Source organism: Pongo abelii, chromosome 8 (assembly GCF_028885655.2).
Source record: "Pongo abelii isolate AG06213 chromosome 8, NHGRI_mPonAbe1-v2.0_pri, whole genome shotgun sequence".
Taxonomy (NCBI): Eukaryota; Metazoa; Chordata; class Mammalia; order Primates; family Hominidae; genus Pongo; species Pongo abelii.
Window position 1 is genome coordinate 27,177,863 of NC_071993.2, and position 22,562 is coordinate 27,200,424.

The following is a 22,562-nucleotide window of genomic DNA, read 5'->3' on the forward strand; positions in this document are numbered from 1 at the left end:
AAAAAAAAACACCAAAAAAAAAAAAAAAAAGGCAAAACAGCCTGTGTCCAGGGCCCCAAGCAATGGGAATCTCAGAGAAAGAGATTGTCATGTTTTTTCGTTTTCCTCTATTTTCCTGAAAATTCTGAAGGTCGCAGAGGTAGAGATGAAAATCTAAGGTCACCAAGACTTAAGAAGGCATGGGATGGTGAAAGCTAGTTTTAATTATAGTGTTGACCTCAAGATCGACTGACCCAATAATCCTTATAGAAATACAGTAGGAAGAACGTTTAACTTTTATTCATTTGCTGCTTGTGAACCTTGATGCTTCCTGCCTGTTGGGGGGGTGGGGCATAGGAGGCCTCTTGGCGACAGCGAGGGGAGGGAGCACGAAGTCCAGGGGCGTCTCCATGAAGTCTGGGGGAGGCGGCGAGAGCTCTGGGTACTCCAGGGGCTGCATTGGTGGCTGCTGTGGCGGCAGGAAGCAGTCGGGCGGGGCGGGGAAGCCCCCGCTGCCTGTGCCCTTGGCCTTGGGGGGTGTGGAGGGGCTGCCACGGGTGTCCCAGGACCTCTGCACCGGAGCGGGTGGGGCAGGCTGGACTTGGGGCCTTGTGGGGCCCGGGGTGCTCCTGGCTCCTGGCGGTTCCCGAGGGCTGGCTTCTGATCCTGCAACCAAGCGACAGCAGCATTTATTATTTTAAAATTTTTGAAATTTTAATTTATTGTTATTAATTAATGGGGACAGGGTCTCACTCTGTCACCCAGGCTGAGTGCATGGCGCGATCTGGGCTCACCACAACCTCGACCTCCTGAGCGATCCTCCCGCCTCAGTCTCCTGAGTAGCATTCTTTATTCTTGACAAAACAGCCCCAGTGGACAAGACCATGCCATAGATATGTGAGGTCTCTGTCTGCCGCCTGGGGGGCCCCCGTCCCTCAGTCACTGAGAACCCTAGTTGTTCATGAGCTCATCTTTGCTCTGGAATAGGGAAATGACTCTAATTGGCCTTTATTATTATTATTATTATTATTGAGAAAGAGTTTTGCTGTGTCGCCCGGGCTGGAGTGCAGTGGCACCATCTTGGCTCACCGCAACCTCCGCCTCCTGGGTTTAAGCGATTCTCCTGCCTCAGCCTCCCGAGTAGCTGGGACTACAGGCGCTGGCTACCACCTCCAGCTAAGTTTGTATTTTTAGTGGAGATGGGGTTTCACCATGTTGGTCAGGCTGGTCTTGAACTCCTGACCTCATGATCTGCCCTGCCTCTGCCTCCCAAAGTGCTGGGATTACAGGCATGAGCCACCGCACCTGGTCTTTTTTTTTTTTTTTTTTTTTTTTTTTTTTTTTTTTTTGTGACAGGATCTTGCTGTGTCACCCAGGCTGGAGTGCAGTGGTGCAAGCTCGACTCACTGCAACCTCTGCCTCTAGGGCTCAGTGATCCTTATGCCTCAGCCTCCCAAGTGGCTGGGATGACAAGCATGTGCCACCATGCCCAGCTAATTTTTGTATTTTTTGTAGAGATGGCTTTTTGCCATGTTGCCCAGGCTGGTCTCCAACTCCTGGGCTCAAGTGATCTGTCCACCTTGGCCTCCCAAAATGCTGGAATTACAGGTGTGAGCCACCTCACCTGGACAGTTTACTTTTTCTCAACTGCATGAAAGTTGGCTGGTTCACCGGGTATAAAATGTGCCCTCTAGTCCCTATTATGACCTGTGTCTCAGATCGTGATGAGATCAAATGAGATACATATATGAGTTCTGAAAAGAAAAATCACCAGTGTGCTACTGGTAGAAACCAGAATGCCAAATATGGCTAAAGTCTATTAGAGGCATAGCCCTTCCCCTGCCAATACTGGCATAGATAATAATAATTTGTATTTATATAATGAAATGTCCCAAGGCAGCTGGAGTGCATCCCTCTGTTTTAGTGATAATTATCATTCCAATTTACATTTCATCAGGGTTCCAGTTTATTTCTTCCTCTGCTTAATAGCCTGTTACCACTGAAGATTAAATTTGGAAGTTTTTTTTTCTAATGAAGTGCCTTCTGATTTAGTTTCTATTTTATTTAGTTTATTTACTTAGGATGATAAGCTAATTAACTGGCAATGTACTTTTTCCTTTTTAAAAAATTTCTGAACAGGCAACTTGGGTATTGATGTTCACATATAGTTAAGTGATTTCTATTCTGGGATTCTTTTATTTCTTTCAGCATTTTTAAATGCTTTCCTTCGATTGGCATTATAGAAATAATGAAAATAATAACAGCTGAAAGTACATTGCATGAGAAGCACAGGCTTGAGAAGATAATGAGAACATTAAAGAAATACAACTTTTACAGGCCTGCAGTGGTTGTCAGAATTATACGAAGTTCAATAAATACCAAGATTTAGTTGTTTTCACCACTGACTGATGGACAACATGAAGGGGTGAAAGAAGTGAAAAATTGCTAAAGTGAAGCACCCTGCCTGTCCTAGCTGGGTGATATGCTATTGTCACAGTTATTTAAGGTTGTTTTGAATCACATATGAGAAATATTCAGCAGAATTTATACAGTCAACTGAGAGGTTTTGAACTAGATTAGTAACTAAATCATGATTATTAGCTATGATTTTAAGATAGATTTAAGTGAATCCTCATTGATCTATTTGGTTGAAAAAATGTTATGGAGGATGTCATACCTATTGGCTATTATTTTACAATGTATTTTCTCCTCCATCACCCTGGGGATGTATGTAGGACATTAATGGGGAAAATAGAAAATGCAACCCATTTTTATCTTTTTTTCTTTTTTTATGACAAGGTATTTATCTATCACGTAGGCTGGAGTGCAGTGGTGTGATCACAGCTCACCACAGCCTTGAAATCCTGGGCTCAAGCAATTCAAACACCTCAGCCACCCAAGTAGCTAGGACCACAGGTGCACGCCACCATGCCTGGCTAATTTTTTGATTTCTAGTAGAGATGAGCCCTTGTTCTGTTGTCCAGGCTGGTCTGGAACTCTGAAGCTCAAGCACTTCTCCTGTTTCGGCCTCCCAAAGTACTGCGATTACAGGCGTGAGCCACCACGTGTTTTCTCTTTTTAAAAGAGCAGTTATTGGAACAATGCAAATGGTTGAGAACATGGGCTTTGGGGGACGGCTGGATGGAATGTATGTCAGCTGCTTGCTGATTTTACCTTACATGTTTCAGCATGTGCCTGGGCCTCTTCAAGAACAGCACTGACAGAATGCGCAGCCTGGGGCATCTGTCCATTGGGCTGGGTGGTGCCATTTATAGGTCCTGAGAGGGAGGAAGCGAGAAAAGATGAGTGAACAAAGAATTTTCAACATTCTTGAAAGTTAATCTGAAAATACAAAGCAGTTTACATCTATAAAGCAAAAAAAGATACTTCCTGGCTACTTCTTACAAAAAAATAAAAATAAAAACAAAGCAAAGAAAACAATTCACAGGCATGACATGGTACACAAAACCTTATGAAAAATCTGAGGTTCTGTGACAAAACTTCATATGAGATTCAGCAAAAGATTCAGGAAGGTGAGTACGGTATTTGATAAAGCCCACCAAGGAGGGTCTGGATTAACTGGGATTGTGGAGAGGAATAGTATGTTTTACTTTTGAAAACCTTTGATAATTGAAGAATAAACCTTGAAAACCAATTTTCTTTCAAAAAAATTCTATTGTTGATTTCCCTAAAATGTATTTATCTAGTTTCATACCGTGCTGAGTACAGGAACAACTTTTGAACATTGTCCTCAACAAAGAGTATATTGGGCTGGGCGGGGTGGCCCCTGCCTGTAAACCCCACAATTTGGAAGGCCAAGGTGGGCAGATTATGAGGTCAAGAGATTAAGACCATCCTGGCAAACATGGTGAAACCGTGTCTCTACTAAAAATACAAAAATTAGCTGGGCGTGATGGTGCATGCCTGTAGTCCCAGCTACTCGGGAGGCTGAGGCAGGAGTATCGCTTGAACCCGGGAGGTAGAGGTTGTAGTGAGCTGAGATCACGCCACTGCTCTCCAGCCTGGCGACAGAGCGAGACTTAGTCTCAACAAAAACAACAACAACAAAAAACAAAAAACAGATAAACACCACCACCAACAACCAAGAGTACATTGGACACAGAAACAACAGACAGAGATTTGGGCAAAATGTGCGGGTCCCTGAAATAATCTGGAATTAGATGTGTGGTTTTTTTTTTCCCCCAAAAGTCCTGGTATTACGATTTTATTTTCTTGCCTTTTAATTTGTCCTTTTGACAGAAAGCTTGACTCATGGAAGGTTTACAGTTGTTAGAGAATCAGATAGAGGAAGCTCTACATTGATTTCTCGGCTCCTTAGAAAGGATCCCGCCAAGGATGGCCACCTCTCCACACCCGGGCTGTTTCTCCTGCAAGTGAATTGCTGCCCAGCCCACACCAGAAGGTCTTCTGCTCCTCTCCCTGTGAATGCAGAGATGCTTTAGCCATGCTCAGCACCACTGTTCTAATATTCACAAACTGCCTGTTTATTTCTTCAACTAGTTTTCTAGTAGTTTGAGAAACCCATTAATCTACATGACAACTCAAAGAATGACTTCAGGAAATTAGAAAAAAAACAACAAAAAAGGGGAAGTTTGGCTGGGTTCTGGTGGCTGATTCCTGTAATCCCTGCCTGAGGGAATGCCAAGACAGGCAGACCTCTTGAATTCAGGAGTTCGAGAACAGACTGGCCAATTTGGTGAAAGCCAGTCACTACTAAAAATACAAAAAATTTAGTCGGGTATCGTGACATGCGCCTCTAATCCCAGCTACTCGGGAGGCTGAAGCAGGAGGATCACATGAACTCAGGAAGCAAGGGTTGCAGCGAGCTGACATCGTGACATAGCATTCCAGCCTGGGTGACAGAATGACACTCAGTCTCAAAGAAAAGAATGATACTCAGGGCAAAACCGTGGGAAGGGGGAGAAAGATAAGAGACTACAAATTGGATTCCGTGTGCACTGCTTGGGTGGTGGGTGCACCAAAATCTCACAAATCTCCACTAAAGGAGTTACTCAATAACTAAATACTACCTGTGCCAAAAATTTATGAAAAGAAAAATTAAATTTTTTTCATTGTGAAAATTGAGTGTCGTACTTTCAAGTTACAAAGGCACGTCTATTATGAGGCTTAATTATTCTAATGTTTAAAGAAATGAAGAGAACAACCAGAGTTTAAATAGAAAAGCTGTCAGACATTTCGTCTACAGCAATGAAATCTGTAGTATGCATTTTGTATTTTGCAACTTAGTTTTCAGCCAGCCTGGGGGAGGAAGAGGAGGAAACAGAACTGGGCATTGGGGTAGGTAGGAGGAAAGTAAGAAACTGGCTGGACACAGCAGGGAAAGAAGAAGGGATGAAGACTCGAGGCAGAGCCAATCCTCCTGCTTGGGGCCTGGGCATAGGAAAGCAAACTCTAGGCAGGAGGAAGGAGCCCCAGGCTGTGGATGACTCTGGGGGAATTTTGGGTCAGCAACGGCCAGAGGAGCTCCTGAACTTAAGCAGTATCTGCCACCTCCCTACCTTTGGGCGTCTTCTGGTGTCCAATGTGCTGCTGTGAGGACCCTCACTGGCTCCCAAATTCGACTTGGCAGCCTCCAAAGCAGTGGAGTTGGTGCTACTGCTACCTCCACTTTGTGGATCTCAGAGCTGCAGGACGGCTTCTCCCACCGCACCCTTAGCTGGCCCCATTTGTGGTTGGCATTGTGGGACAGCATGTTCCAGGCACCTCTGTTCCTGTATCTTGCGGGCTGCATCTTTGCTGTCTGCACACTCATAGACATCAGAGCCACAGGCTGGCTGTGCAGAACCCTCGTGCTGGACCTGATTGGGGCTGGCTTTGGTGCACATGCGACAGTTCAGTGTGGTCCACATGGGGCACTCCTGCTCTTCTCGGGCAGCTTGGGCCTTTGCTTGCCCCCAAGTCTGCAGAGCTCAACACCTATCGCCTCTTGCTGGCAAAAGCATTGCTGGCACGAGCAGTCCTGGGCCATGGGGTGGCACTGCGCTAGCAGCATGCACCCCATATCACCCCCGTACTCTGAGCTGACTTGTCTGCTAAAAAATCCTGCCAACCTGTCCAGTTTATTTTAGAAGGGCCTGGATGCAAAAGCCTGAGAGCTGTGACTGGGGGAGAAGAGAGCACAAATGGATTCATCCTCCTTCCACCACTGCCCAACAATTGAGGACCACCAACTGAACAGAAACAACTGAGGGTACCAACCGAGGGCACTAACCGAAGGCAACCAATGAGGACACCCACTGAAGGCCACCAAGTGAAGGCCAGTTGTCCTGCCAACCAGACCGTATCCTGGTTCAGAGGAAACAATCAGGCCCAGGATCCCCTGCATGCATCCCCACAATCCTGGAACTTGAGAGCACAGGCACATGGCTCACAAGGCCCCGCCCTGCCAGTGTCCCCGCCCCACCTTTAGTTCATTGCTGGCTGCTAGGACCTTTCAGGTTTCTCACTGTGATGAAGTTCCTAGGGATCACCACCTTACAATGAATGATGCTAAAATTACTGAAACTAAATCTGCCTGATGCACTGTCTGAGATTCATAAAAACCCCTTTCCCCCATAATCTCTGAAAGATTAACAAACTAGAAATAAGAGACATTTCTGTGGGTGCTTTCAGAAAAAACCATTGCCATAAGCTAAGCCTAGTCTATAATATCAAGTCATATTTCATATATACACATATATATCCAATCCACGTATGTTCCATTTACATTTTTGAAAATAACACACATGTTCAAATTAACAAGACTAACAAAAGAAATGTTCTAAGATTTACACACTAAGTACATCACATTTTTCTTTTCTTTTCTTTTCTTTTTTTTTTTTTTTGGGATGAAGTCTTGCTCTGTCGCCCAGGCTGGAGTGCAGTGGCACAATCTCGGCTCACTGCAAGCTCCGCCTCCCAGGTTCACACCATTTTCCTACCTCAGCCTCCTGAGTAGCTGGGACTACAGGCGCCCGCCACCCGGCCCAGCTAATTTTTTGTATTTGTAATAGAGACGGGGTTTCACAGTGTTAACCACGATGGTCTCGATCTCCTGACCTTGTGATCCACCTGTCTCGGCCTCCCAAAGTGCTGGGATCACAGGCGTGAGCCACCGCGCCCGGCCAAGTACATCACATTTTTCTAATGATCGCTTTGATTGAGCAACTTAGAATCTGTGGTTTCATAACACCAAGAGGATTATGGAAGAGAAAACCACAACATAATACAAAATTTTCAATGTGATCATCACTGCTACTTTTAACTAAAAATTACCCAATGAATGCATTGTGAACTGCTTTGTGACTTTGGTGATCTATTTATTCTGATCATTGGTTTAATTGTCTAAGATATATGAGTATCACCAATCTTATAAACTCATTCTAAAAATTAGATGAGAAAAAATAATCCTCCTTCTGCATATATTGAACCCTTTAAAAATTATAGGTATTGTGTCCAGATTTTTACACACTTACCTTATAGAAGCCTCATAGAAATGGTCTCTTTTAAGTTACCATCATTTTGCCATGGTTTGTACACACTTACCTTATGGAAGCCTCATAACAATCACATCTTTTATAGGTGAGAAAACTGAGGCTTTAGATACCTCTGGGGGAATCTTGGGCCAGCAATGACCAGAGGATCTGCTGAACTATAGCAGTATCCATTGCCTCCCTATCTTTGGGTGTCTTCTGGTGGCCAATATACTGCTGTCAGGTACCTCGCTGGCTCCCAAATTCGATTGGGCAGGCTCCAAAGCAGTGGAGTCCAGCGCTACTGCCACCTCCACCTTGTGGATCCCAGAGCTGCAGGAAGGCTTCACTCACCATGCCCTGAGCTGGCCCCACTTGCGGCTGGCATTGGGGGACAGCATGTTTAGGGTGCCTCTGCTCCTGTACATCACAGCCTGCCCCTTTGCTGTCAGCTCACTCATAGACCTCAGAGCCACAGGCTGGCTCTGCAGATCCCTTGTGCTGGCCCTGACTGGGGCTGCCTTTGGTGCACATGTGACAGGTCAGTGTGGTCCCCATGGGGCACCTCTGCTCTTTTCGGGGAGCTTCGGCCTTCGCTTGCCCCCAGGTCTGCAGAGCTCAACACCTATCACCTCTTCCTTGCAAAGCCACGGCTGGCACGGGCAGCCCTGGGCCATGGGGTGGCACTGTGCTAGCGGCCCACACCCCGCATAACCCCCGTACCCTGAGCTGACTTGTCTGCTAAGAAAAACCTGCCAACATCTCTGGCTTATTTTAGAAGGGGCTGGAGGCAACAAGCTTGAGAGCTGTGACTGGGGGAGGAGAGAGCACAAACGGATTCATCCTCCTTCCAACACTGCCCAACAACTGAAGACCACCAACTGAGGACTACCAACTGAAGAGCACCAACTGAAGGCACCAACCGAAGGCAAGCAATGAGGGCACCCATGAAGGCCACCAAGTGAAGGCCAGTTGCCCTGCCAACCAGACCACATCCTGGTTAGAGGAAACAATCTGGTTCAGAATCCCCTGCATGCATCCCCACAAACTTGGAACTTGAGAGCACAGGCACATGGCTCACAATGCCCTGCCCTGCCAGTGGCCCCGACCCACCTTTCATTCATGCCGGCTGCTAGGACTTTTCAGGTTTCTCAACATGAAGAAGTTCCTAGGGATCACTGCCTTACAATGAATGATGCTAAAATTACTGAAACCAAATCTGCCTCATGTACTATCTGGTATTCATAGAACCCCCTTTGCTCCATAATCTCTGAAACATTAAAAAACTAGAAATAAGAAATATTTCTGAAGGTGCTTTCAGAAAAAACATTGCCATGAGCTAAGTCTGCTCTATAATGTCAAGTCATATTTCATATATGTACATATATATCCAATCCACATATATTCGTTTTACATTTTTGAAAATAACACATATGTTCAATCAAATTAACAAGAGTAATACAAGAAATTTTCTAACATTTACACACTAAGTACATCACATTTTTCTAATGAACGCTTTGATAGAGCAACTTAGAATCTATGGTTTCAAAACACCAAGAGGACTATGTAAGAGAAAACCACAACAGAATACAACATTTTCAATGTGAAAATCATTGGTGCTTTTAACTAGAAATTACCCAGTGAATGCATTGTGAATTGCTTTGTGACCTTGGTTATCTATTTATTCTTTCCGATCATTGGTTAGATTGTCTAAGAAATATGAGTATCACCAATTTTATAAACTTGCTCTGAAAATTAGATGAGAAAAAATAATCCTCCTCCATATACTGAACGCTTAAAAAATTATAGGTATTGTGTCCAGACTTTTACATACTTACCATATAGAAGCCTCATAGAAACCCTGTCTTTCAAATTACAAACATTTTGCTATGGTTTTTACACACTTACCTTATGGAAATCTCAAAACAATCATGTCTTTTATAGATGAGAAAACTGAGGTTTGGATGCTTCTAGGGGAATCTTGGGCAAGCAACGGACAGAAGAGCTCCTGAATTTAAGCAGTATCTGTCACCTCCCTACCTTTTGGTGTCTTCTGGTGGCCAGTGTGCTGCTGTCAGGTCCCTCGCTGGCTCCCAGATTTGATTGGGCAGGCTCCAAAGCAGTGGAGTTCAGCGCTACTGCCACCTCCACCTCGTGGATCCCAGAGCTGCAGGATGGCTTTACCCACCACACCCTGAGCTGGCCCCACTTGTGGCTGGCTTTGGGGGACAGCACATTCCAGGCGCCTCTGCTACTGTATATCCTGGCCTGCACCTTCGCTGTCTGCACACTCTTAGATGTAAGAGGCACAGGCTGCCTCTGCAGAATCCTTGTGCCGGCCCTCACTGGGGTAGCTTTGGTGCACATGCGACAGGTCAGTGTGGTCCCCATGGGGCACCCCTGCTCTTCTCCAGCAGCTTGGGCCTTCGTTTGCCCCCAAGTTTGCAGGGCTCAACACTTATCACCTCTTCCTTCCAAAAGCATGGCTGGCATGGGCAGCCCTGGGCCATGGGGTGGCACTGCACTAGCATCCCACACCCTGCATAACCCCTGTACTCTGAGCTGACTTGTCTGCCAAAAAAAAAAAACCTGCCAACCTGTCCAGTTTATTTTAGAGGGTCCTAGATGCAATAAGCCTGAGAGCTGTGACTGGGGGAGGAGAGGGAAGAACGGATTCCTCCTCCTTCCACCACTGCCGAACAACTGAAGAGAAACAATTGAGGACCACCAATTGAAGAGCACCAACTGAGGGTACCAACTGGGGGTACCAACTGGGGGCGCTAACCGAAGGCAACCAATGAGGGCACCCACTGAAGGCCACCAAGTGAAGGCCAGTTGTCCTGCCAACCAGACCGCATCCTGGTTCAGAGGAAACAATCAGGTCCAGAATCCCCTGCATGCATCCCCACAAACCTGGAACTTGAGAGCACAAGCACGTGGCTCACAAGGCCCCGTCCTGCCAGCGGGGCCACCCCACCTTTCATTCATTGCTGGCTGTTAGGACCTTTCAGGTTTCCCACTGAGAAGAAGTTCCTAGGGATCATCACCTTACAATGCATGATGCTAAAATTGCTGAAACCAAATCTGCCTCACACAGTGTCTGGGATTCATAGAATCCCCTTTCCCTCATAACCTCTGAAACATTAACAAACTAGAAATAAGAGTGATTTCTGCAGGTGCTTTCAGAAAAAAACATTGCCATGAGCTAAGCCTACTCTATAATGTCAAGTTATATTTCATATATACACGTATATGTCCAATCAATATATATTCCATTTACATTTTTGAAAATAACACACATGTTCAATCAAATTAACAAGACTAACAGAAGAAATTTTCTAAAATTTACACACTAAGTACATCACATTTTTCTAATGATCACTTTGATAGAACAACTTAGAATCTGTTGTTTCAAAAGACCAAGAGGATTATGTAAGTGAAAACCACCGCATAATAGAAAATTTTCAATGTGATCATCTTTGCTACTGTTAACTAGAAATTACCCAGTGAATGCATTGTGAACCGCTTTGTGACTTTGGTGATCTATTTATTTTTTTCTTATCATTGGTTAGATTGTCTAAGAAATATGAGTATCACCAATTTTATAAACTTGCTCTGAAAATTATATGAAAATAAATAATCCTCCTTCTCCATACATTGAACACTTAAAAAATTATAGATATTGTGTCCAGATTTTTACACACTTACCTTATAGAAGCCTCATAGAAGCCCTCTCTTTTAAGTTACAAGCATTTTGCTATGGTTTTTACACACTTACCTTATGGAAGCCTCATAACAATCATATCTTTTATAGATGAGAAAACTGAGGCTTTGGATGCCTCTGGGGGAACCTTGGGCCAACAACGGCCAGAGGAGCTCCTGAACTTAAGCAGTATCAGTCACCGCCCTACCTTCTGGGGTCTCCTGGTGTCCAGTGTGCTGCTGTCAAGTCCCTCGCTGGCTCCCAAATTTGATTGGGCAGGCTCCATAACAGTGGAGTCTGGAGCTAGGGCCACCACCACCTCATGGATCTCAGAGCTTCAGGATGGCTTCACCCACTGCGCCCTGAGCTGGCCCCGTTTGCAGCTGGCAGTGGGGGACAGCGTGTTTCGGGTGCCTCTGCTCCTCTATATCGCAGCCTGCGCCTTCGCTGTCTGCACCTTCATAGATGTCAGAGCCACAGGTTGGCTCTGCAGAACCCTTGTGCTGGCCCTGACTGGGGCTGGCTTTGGTGCACATGCGACAGGTCAGTGTGGTCCCCATGGGACACCCCTGCTCTTCTTGGGCAGCTTGGGCCTTCGCTTGCCCCCAAGTCTGCAGAGCTCAACACCTATCGCCTCTTCCTGGCAAAAGCATGGCTGGCACGGGCAGCCCTGGGCCATGGGGCGGCACTGCACTGGCAGCCTACATCCCGCATAACCCCCGTACCCTGAGCTGACTTGTCTACTAAGAAAAACCTGCCAACATCTCTGGTTGATTTTAGGAGGGCCTGGAGGCAACAAGCCTGAGAGCTGTGACTGGGGGAGGAGAGAGCACAAACGGATTCATCCTCCTTCCAACACTGCCCAACAACTGAAGACCACCAACTGAAGAGAAACAACTGAGGGTAGCAACTAAGGGCACTAACCGAAGGCAACCAATGTGGGCATCCACTGAAGGCCACCAAGTGAAGGCCAGTTGCCCTGCCAACCAGAACACATCCTGGTTAGAGGAAACAATCAGGTCCAGAATCCCCTGCATGCATCCCCACAAACTTGGAACTTGAGAGCACAGGCACATGGCTCACAAAGCCCCACCCTGCCAGCAGCCCCACCCCACCTTTCATTCATTGCTGGCTGCTAGGACCTTTCAGCTTTCTCACTGTGAAGACGTTACTAGGGATCACTGCCTTACAATGAATGATGCTAAAATTATTGAAACCAAATCTGCCTTATGCAGTGTCTGAGATTCATAGAACCACTATTTCTCCATAATCTCTGAAACATTAACAAACTAGAAATGAGAAATTTCTGCAGGTGCTTTCAGAAAAACCATTGCCATGAGCTAAGCCTACTCTCTAATTCAAGTTATATTTCATATGTACACATATATGTCCCATCCACATATATTCGATTTACATTTTTGAAAATGACACACATGTTCAATCAAATTAACAAGACTAACAGGATAAATTTTCTAACATTTACACACTACACATTTTTCTAATGATCAATTTGATAGAGCAGCTTAGAATCTATGGTTTCAACAAAGAAAGAAGCTTAGGTGACAGAAAACCACCACAAAATACAAGATTTTCAATGTGATCATCATTGCTACTGTTAACTAGAAATTACCCAGTAAATGTATTGTGAACTGTTTTGTGACTATGGTGATTTATTTAGTCTGTCTGATCATTGGTTTGATTGTCTAAAAAATAAGAGTATCCCCAATTTTATAAACTTGGTCTAAAAATTTATGGTCTAAAAAGGAGAGAAAGATAATCCTCCTTATCCACATATTGAACACTTACAAAATAGTAGACATTTTGTCCAGACTTTTACACACTTACCTTATAGAAGCCTCATAACAACCCTCTCTTTTAAATTACAAGGATTTTGCCATGGTTTTTACACACTAACCTTATGAAAGCCTTACAACAATCACATCTTCTATAGATGAGCAAACTGAGGCTCAGACGAGTTAAAAACACATTCAGCATCACATCATAAACAGTGATGGAAGAGGTATTAAAATCCACTTTTCTCTGATGCCAAAAATGGTGCAATTTAAGGAGGACCAAATTATACCAAGAACATGGAGAGATCAGAACATGTGGATTCTCTTTTCTGTCCCCTCCTGTGTGAATTTCAATGGCTTGCACTGCCTCAGAACAATCCTAAACTCCCTCCCAGGTTGCCTTGCAGTGGTTGCCTTTTCCTTGAGGATGATGAGGAAGCTACATATATGGACCACAAGCATCACCTTTTAACAGGTGTGTTGATCAATAAATGAAATTTGCTAAACCCAATGTTACTAAGGGTGAATTGTCCAGCTTCAATAAATAAAGGGGCTATTCTACATAAAAAATCACAGCATCCACTGAATTTTTGCAGAAAGCTTTGGAACTATGCTACAGGAGCATCTTACTGAGAGTTGTGCAGGAAGACCAGCCAAAACACACAAAGCAGGAGCACCTCCCAAGGCCAGGTGTGGTGGTTCTTGCTTGTCATCCCAACAAAGTGGGAGGCCAACATGGGTGAATCACTCGAGGCCAGGGGTTTGAGACCAGCCTGGGCAACACAGTGAGACCCTGTCTCTACAAGAAATCATTTTTTATTATTACAATCAAGAAGAGTACCTCTAACCCTCAGCCATTACTTTAGGAGAGAGAGCTCTGCTCTACAACGAAAAATATGAAATTGGGGGTCCCAATATGGCTACTTAAGTTTAAATACAAGAGCTGTTGCATATTTCCTCTACCGTAATGAAATCTGTAGCATACATTTTGTAATCTGAAATCTTAGTTTTGACCAGCCTAAGAAAGAAGAAGAGGGCCCAGAAGTGGGCATTTGGACAGGGCAAGGGAAAGTAACCGGCTGGATGCAACAGGGAAAGAAGAAGGGGTGGGGAGTCGAGTCAGAGAAAGTCCTCCTGCTTGGGGCCTGGGCCTAGGAAAGCGAACTAGGGGCAGGAGGGAGGAGCCCTAGGCTGTGGATGCCTCTGGGGGGAACCATGGGTGAGCAACTGCCAAAGGAGCTCCTAAGGCCAAGCGGTATCTGTAGTCTCCCTACCTTTTGGCATCTTCTGGTCGTCATGACTCCTGAATGAGACTGGGCAGGCTCCAAATCAGTGGAGTCTGGCGCTACTCCCACCGCCACCTCGTGGATCTCAGAGCTTCAGGACTGCTCCAAGCACCGCATCCTGAGCTGGCCCCGCTTGGGGCTGGCATTAAGGGACAGCTTGTTCCGGGTGCCTCTGCTCCTCTGTGCTGGGGCCTGCACCTTTCCTGGCTGCCCACTCATAGATGTCAGAGCCGCAAGACGGCTCCGCAGAAGCCCTGTGGGGGCCCTGCCTGGGGCTGGCTTTGGTGCACACGCGACAAGTCAGTGTGGTCCCCATGGGGCACCTCTGTTCTTCTCGGAAAGCTTGGGCCTTCGCTTGCCCCCACGCCTGCAGAGCTGAGCACCTGCCACCTCTCCCCAGGAAAGGCAACCAAATGCCACCAACTGAAGGCACCCACTGAAGGCACTAACTGAAGGCCGGTTGCTCTGCCAACCAGATCGCGTCCTGCTTAGGAGGAACCAATCAGGCCTTGAGTTCCCCTCATGCGCAGCCCTTCCATTTGTGATGCGGGAGTGCAGGCACTGGCTCACAAGGCCCCGCCCCCACAGCGGCCCCGCCCCACCTTTCATTTATTAGTAGCTGGTAGCAAGTTTCAGGTTTCCTCACTGTGAAGTATGAATATGAATTATGCGGAAATTACTGTATACTAATGTGCCTCATACCGTATCTGACATTCAAACATCCCCTTTGCCCCGTCGCGACTCATTTTTTTTGGAAACTGGAAAAAATACAAATTTCGGCAGGTATTTTCAGAAGAAAACATTGCCATGAGCTAAGATTACTCTATGATGTCAAGTCTTATTTCATATATCAATACATATTCATATTCATAATCCAAAACGCACATATTCAATCAAATTAACAAGACTAACAGTGGAAATTTTCTAAAATTTATACACTGAGTACATCACATTTTTCTAAATGAACACTTTGATAGAGCAACTTAGACTCTATGGTTTCCACAAATGAAGAGGCACATGGAAGAGAAAACCGCCACATAATACAAGATTTTCAATCATTGCTACTTTTAAGTAGCAATTACCCAGTAAATATATTGTGAACTGCTTTGTGAGTGTGGTGATTTATTTAAACTTATTGGTCTTTTGATTACCTTAAAAATATGAATAATGCCAATTGTATAAACTTGTTCTAAAAATAAAAGGAGAGAAAACCCTCCTGCTTCATATATTGTACAATTACAAAATCAAAGGCATTGTGTCCAGATTTTTACACACTTACCTTATTGAAGCCTCATAACAACCCCGTCTTTTAAATTACAGGCATTATTCCCTGATTTTTGCACACTAATATTATGGAAGCCTCGTAAGAATCCCTACTTTTATAGATGAGAAAACTGAGGCTCAGAGGATTTAAAAACTCATTCACCATCACGTTGTAATCAGAGATGGAACTGGGATACAAATCCATTTCTCTCTGACACCAAAGGTGGTGCACCTTCATGAAGACCATCTTATACCCCACACATGGAGGGACCAAAACATGTGGATTCCCTTTCTCTGCCTTCTTATGGGTGAATTTCAATGGCTTTCAGGGCCTCAGAACAATTCTAAACTCCCTCTCTGGTTGCCTGTAGTGGCCATCACTTCTTCCTTTTCATGATTAGGAATCTGCATCTTTGGACCACAAGCATCTATAAACAGTTGTTTTGTTCAAGAAACAAAATTTTCTAGGCCTTAGGTTACTAACTGTGAATTGTCTAGCTTCTCTGCAATAAACAAAAGGGCTCTTCCATGTAAAAATATCACAGGATCCACTGAATTTGTGCAAAAAGGTTTGGAACCATACTGCAGTAGCATCTTACTGACAGATTTGCAGGAAGATTAGCCAAAACACACAAAGATAGAGCACCTCCAAAGGCCAGGTGTGGTGGTTCTTGCTTATCATGCCAGCAAAGTGGGAGGCCAAGGTGGGTGGATCATTGAGGCCAGGAGTTTGAGACCAGCCTGGGCAACACAGTGAGACCCTGTCTCTACAAAAAATCCTTTTTTATTATTAGAATCAAGAAGAGTACCTCTGACCCTCTGACATTGCCTTAGGAGGGAGGGCTCTGGCCTAGAACTCAAGATATGAAGTTGTGAGTCCCAATGAGGCTACTTAAGTTTAAATACAAGAGCTGTCAGACATTTCCTCTACAGCAATGAAATCTGTGGCATAAATTTTGTGTTCTAAAAATGTAGTTTTTGGTCAGCCTAGGAGAAGAAGAATGCCCAGAACTGGGCATTGGAGTAGGTAGGTAGGAGGAAAGAAACCGGCTGGACACAGCAGGGAAAAAAGAAGTGGTGGGGAGGCGAGGCAGAGCCAGTCCTCCTGCTTGAGGCCTGGGCTTAGGATAGCAAACTAGGGGCAGGAGGGAGGAGCCCCAGGCTTTGGATGCTTCTGGGGAAACTTTGGGCCAGCAGCAGCCAGAGGAGCTTCTAAACTTAGGTGGTATCTGAAGCCTCCTTACCTTTGGGCGTCTTCTGGTCGCCAATGTGCTGCAGTCAGGACCCTTGCTGGCTCCCAAATTCAACTGGGCAGGCTCGAAAGCAGTGGGGTCTGGCGCTACTGCCACCTCCACCTTGTGGATCTCAGAGCTGCAGGTCGGCTTCACCCACCCCACCGTGAGCTGGCCCCGCTTGAGGCTGGCATTGGGGGACAGCGCCTCTGCTCCTGTATATCGCGGCCTGTGTCTTCGCTGTCTGCATACTCGTAGACATCAGAGCCACAGGCTGGCTCTGCAGAACCCTTGTGCTGGCCCTGATTGGGGCTGGCTTTGGTGCACATGCGACAGTTCAGTGTGGTCCCCATGGGGCACCCATGCTCTTCTCAGACAGCTTGGGCCTTCGCTTTGGTCCCCATGGGGCACCCATGCTCTTCTGAGACAGCTTGGGCCTTCGCTTTCACCCAAGTCTGCAGAGCTCAACACCTATCGCCTCTTCCTGGCAAATGCATGTCTGGCATGGGCAGCCCTGGGCCATGGGGTAGCACTGCGCTAGCAGCCTGTACCCTGTGTTGCCCCCATACTCTGAGCTGACTTGTCTGCTAAAAAAAAACTACCAACCTGTCTGGTTTATTTTAGAAGGGACTGGATGCAACAAGCCTGAGAGCGTGGCCTGGGGAGGAGAAAGCACAAACGGATTCATCCTCCTTCCACCACTGCTGAACAACTGAAGACCACGAACTGCAGACCACCAACTGAAGAGAAACAACTGAGGGTACCAAGTGAGGGCACTAAGCGAAGGCAACCAATGAGGACACCCACTGAAGGCCACCAAGTGAAGGCCAGTTGCCCTGCCAACCAGAATGCATCCTGGTTAGAGGAAACAATCAGGCCCAGAATCCTTTGCATGTGTCCCCCCAACTTGGAATTCAGAGCTTAAGCACCAGGTTCACAAGGCCCCGCCCTGCCAGTGGACCCGCCCCTCCTTTCATCCATTGTTGGCTGCTGGGAGCTTTCAAGTTGCTCGCTGTGATGAAGTTCCTAGGGATCATCACGTTACAATGAATGATGCTAAAATTACTGAACCCAAATCTGCCTCATATATTCATAGAGCCCCTTTCCCCCATAACCTCTGAGGTTTTTCAACCTGAAAAATGACAGAGTTCTGCAGCTGCTTTCAGAAAAACACATTGCCATGAGCGACGTCTACACTATAATGTCAAATCATATTTCATATATATATACACATATATATTCAATCCACATATACTCCCTTTACATATTTTAAAATAACACACATATTCAATCAAATTAACAAGAGTAATAGAGGACATTTTCTGAAATGTATACACTAAGTATATCACAGTTTTCTAGTGATCACTTTGATACAACAACTTAGAATCTATGGCTTCAACACACAAAGAGGCTTACGTAAGAGAAAAGCACCACATAATACAAGATTTTAAACGTGATCATCATTGCTACTTTTAACTGGCAATCACCCAGGACATGTATTGTGAACTGCTTTGTGACTATGGCGACTCATTTAATCTTTGTGATTCTTGATTTGATTATCTCAAAAATATGAGTAACACCATTTTATAAACTTGCTCTAAAAATTAAATGAGAGAAAAATAATCCTTCTCTGTATATTGAACACTAACAAAATTACAGAACTTGTGTCCAGATTTTTACACACTTACCTTATCGAAGCCTCATAACAACCCTATCTTTTAAATTAAAGGCATTTTGTCCACCCAAATTTTTACTTATTTACCTTACAGAAGCCTCGTAAGAATCCCCTCTTTTATAGATAAGCAAAATGAGGCTCAGAGGAGTTAAAAACACATTCACCATCACATCCTAATGAGTGTTGGAACTTGAATTCAAATCCAGTTCTCTCTGATGCCAAAGGTGGTGCAACTTAATGAAGAACAAGTTATACCCGGTACATGGAGGGATCAGACATGTGGATTCCCTTTCTCTATCCTCTTATATGTGAATTTCAATGGCTTTCACAACCTCAGAACAATCCTAAACTCCCTCCCAGTTTGCCTTGCCGTCATTCCCTTCTTCTTGGAAATGACTGGGAATCTGCATATTTAGACCACAAGCATCTCCTTAGAAAAAGGGTTGTTGATCAATAAATGAAATTTTTAGCCAGGGATGGTGGCTCATGCCTGTAATCCCACTACTTAGGGAAGCCAAGGTGAGTGGATCACATGAGGTCAGGACTTCAAGATCAGCTTGATCAACATGGTGAATCCCCATCGCTCTTGAAAATGATAAAATTAGTCCAGCCTGATGGCGCATGCCTGTAATCCCAGCTACTCAGGAGGCTAAGGCAAGAGAATGGCTTGAACCCAGGAGACAGAGGTTACAGTGACCTAAATTACAGGTATTGTGTCCAGATTTTTACACATTTACCTTATAAAAGCCTCATAGAAACCCTCTCTTTTACATTACAAACATTTTGCCATGGTTTATGCACTTACCTTATGGAAACCGCATAACAATCACATCTTTTATAGATGAGAAAACTGAGGCTTTGGATGCCTCTTGGGGAACCTTAGGCCATCAGCAGCCAGAGGAGCTCCTGAACTTAAGTGGTATCCATTGCCTCCCTACCTTTTGGCGTCTTCTGGTGTCCAATGTGCTGCTGTCAGGACCCTTGCTGGCTCCCAAATTCAATCGGGCTGCCTCAAAAGCAGTGGAGTCCTGCGCTACAGCCACCTCCACCTCGTGGATCTCAGAGCTGCAGGACAGCTTCAGCCACCACACCCTGAGCTCGCCCGGCTTGTGGCTGTCATTGGGGGACAGCATGTTCCGGGTGCCTCTGCTCCTGTATATCGCGTCCTGCGTCTTCGCTGTCTATACACTGGTAGATGTCAGAGCCACGGGCTGGCTCTGCAGAACCCTTGTGCCAGCGTTGATTCAGGCTGGCTTTGGTGCACATGCGACAGTTCAGTGTGGACTCCATGGGGCACCCCTGCTCTTCTCGGGCAGATTGGGCCTTCGCTTGCCCCCAAGTCTGCAGAGCTGAATACCTTTCGCCTCCTCCTGGCAAAAGCATTGCTGGCATGGGCAGCCCTGGGCCATGGGGTGGCACTGCACTAGCAGCCCTCACCCTGTGTCACCCCCGTACCATGAGCTGAATTGTCTGCTAAAAAAACCTTGCCAACCTCTCTGGCTTATTTTAGAAGGGCCTGGAGGCAACAAGCCTGAGAGCTGTGACTGGGACAGAGAGAGCACAGATTCATCCTCCCTCCACAACTGCCCAACAACTGAAGACCACCAACTGAGGACCACCAATGGAAGAGCACCAACTGAGGGTACCAACTGAGGGCACTAACCAAAGGTAACCAATGAGGGCACCCACTGAAGGCCACCGAGTGAAGGCCAGTTATCATGCCAACCAGACCACATCCTGGTTCAGGAGAAACAATCAGGTCCAGAATCCCCTGCATGCATCCCCACAAACTTGGAACTCGAGAGCACAGGCACATGGCTCATAAGACCCGCCCTGCCAGCAGCCCCACCCTGCCTTTCATTCATTGCTGGCTGCTAGGACCTTTCAGGTTTCTCACTGTGAAGAACTTCCTAGGGATCATCACCTTACAATGAATGATGCTAAAATTACTGAAACAAAATCTACCTCACACAGTGTCTGAGATTCATAGAACCCCCTTTTCCCCCATAATCTCTGAAATATTGAGAAATTAGAAATAAGACTGATTTCTGCAGGTGCTTTTGGAAAAAAACATTGCCATGAGCTAAGCCTACTCTATAATGCCAAGTCATATTTCGTATATACGCATATATCCCCAATCCACATATGTTCCATTTACATTTTTGAAAATAACACACATGTTCAATGAAATTAACAAGACTAACAGAAGAAATTTTCTAAAATGTACACGTGAAGTACATCACATTTTCCTAATGATCACTTTGATGGGGCAACTTAGAATCTGTGGTTTCATAACACCAAGAGGATTATGTAAGAGAAAACTACCAGATAATACACGGTTTTCAATGTAATAATCATTGCTACTTTTAACTAGAAATTACCCAGTGAATGCATTGTGAACCGCTTTGTGACTTTGGTGATCTATTTATTTTTTCTGATCATTGGTTTGATTGTCAAAGATACATGAGTATCACCAATCTTATAAACTCATTCTAAAAATTAGATGAAAAAAATAATCCTCCTTCTCCATACACTGAACACTTAAAAAATTATAGGTATTGTGTCCAGATCTTTACACACTTACCTTATAGAAGCCTCATAGAAACCCTCTCTTTTAAGTTACAAGCATCTTGCCATGGTTTTTATGCACTTACCTTATGGAAGCTTCATAACAATCACATCTTTTATAGATGAGAAAACTGAGGCTTTGGATGTCTCTGGGGGAAACTTGGGCCAGCAATGGCCAGAGGATCTTCCAAACTTAAGCAGTATCCATTGCCTCCCTACCTTTGGGCATCTTCTGGTTGCCAGTGTACTGTGGTCAGGTCCCTCGCTGGCTCCGAAATTCGACTGGGCAGGCTCCAAAGCAGTGGAGTCCAGTGCTACTGCCACCTGCGCCTCATGGATCCCAGAGCTGCAGGACGGCTTCACCCACTGCACCCTGAGCTAGCCCTGCTTGCAGCTGGCATTGGGGGACAGCATGTTCAGGGTGCCTCTTGTCCTGTATATCACAGCATGTGCCTTTGCTGTCTGCACACTCATTGATGTGAGAGCTACAGGCTGGCTCTGCAGAACCCTTGTGCTGGCCCTGATTGGGGCTGCCTTTGGTGCACATGCGAAAGTTTAGTGTGGTCCACGTGGGGCACTCCTGCTCTTCTCAGGCAGCTGGGCCTTCACTTGCCACCTATCATCTCTTCCTAGCAAAGGCATGGCTGCCACAGGCAGCCCTGAGCCGTGGGGCAGCAATGCGCTAGTAGCTGACACCCCGCATCACCCCCATACCCTGACCTGACATGTCTGCTAAGAACACCCTGCCAATCTGTCTGGTTTATTTTAAAAGGGCCTGGATACAACAAGCCTAAGAGCTGTGACTGGGGAAGGAGAGAGCACAAACGGATTCATCCTCCTTCCACCACTGCCCAACAACTGAAGACCACCAACTGAAGAGAAACAACTGAGGACCACCAACTGAAGAGCTCCAACTGAGGGTACCAACTGAAGAGCAGCAAGTGAGGGTACCAACTGAAGGCAACCAATGAGGGCACCCACTGAAGGCCACCAAGAGAAGGCCAGTTGCCGTGCCAACCAGACCGCATCCTGGTTCAGAGGAAACAATCAGGTTCAGAATACCCTGCATGCATCCCCACAAACTTGGAATTTGAGAGCACAAGCACCTGGCTCACAAGGCCCCGCCCTTTCAGAGGCCCTGCCCCACCTTTCATTCATTGCTGCCTGCTAGAACCTTTCAAGTTTCTCACTGTGAAGAAGTTCCTAGGGATCATCACATTACAATGACTTATGCTAAAATTACTGAAACCAAATCTGTCTCACACAGTGTCTGGGATTCACAGAATCACCTTTCCCCCATAATCTCTGAAACATTAACAAACTAAAAGTAAGAGAGATTTCTGCAGATGCTTTCAGAAAAAAACATTGCCATGAGCTAAGCCTACTCCATAATGTCAAGTCATATTTCATATATGCATATATATATCCAAACCACATATATTCGATTTACATTTTTCAAAATAACACATATGTTCAATTGAACTAACAAGAGTAACACAAGAAATTTTCTAACATTTACACCCTAAGTACATCACATTTTTCTAATGATCACTTTAATAGAGCAACTTAG

At 45.5% G+C, this 22,562-nt stretch overlaps 1 protein-coding gene across 2 annotated transcripts; it reads right to left on the reverse strand.

Moving 5' to 3' along the window:
- Positions 1-252: 252 nt before the first annotated feature.
- On the reverse strand, positions 253-14,716 carry LOC129048417 (amyloid beta A4 precursor protein-binding family B member 1-interacting protein-like). Of its 2 annotated transcripts, XM_054523158.1 has the most exons (4): positions 14,243-14,716; positions 4,217-4,419; positions 3,154-3,257; positions 253-645 (listed from the first exon to the last, which is right to left on the reverse strand). In XM_054523158.1, exons 2-4 carry the CDS (start codon positions 4,251-4,253, stop codon positions 277-279), a joined length of 510 nt encoding a protein of 169 aa, XP_054379133.1. In that variant the 5' UTR covers positions 4,254-4,419; positions 14,243-14,716; the 3' UTR covers positions 253-276. The 2 variants fall into 2 exon arrangements, with proteins under 2 accessions (XP_054379133.1, XP_054379134.1); XM_054523159.2 differs by lacking the exons at positions 4,217-4,419; positions 14,243-14,716 and adding an exon at positions 4,749-6,398.
- Positions 14,717-22,562: the final 7,846 nt, after the last annotated feature.

Excerpts from the sequence above, each read along its gene's own strand:
- LOC129048417 (XM_054523158.1), bottom strand. The coding sequence starts at position 4,253 with ATGAGTCAAGCTTTCTGTCAAAAGGACAAATTAAAAG. Across the intron at positions 3,258-4,216 it reads TCAAAAGGACAAATTAAAAG|GACCTATAAATGGCACCACC; the intron begins GCAAGAAAATAA and ends CCTCCCTCTCAG. Across the intron at positions 646-3,153 it reads CACATGCTGAAACATGTAAG|GATCAGAAGCCAGCCCTCGG; the intron begins GTAAAATCAGCA and ends GCTTGGTTGCAG.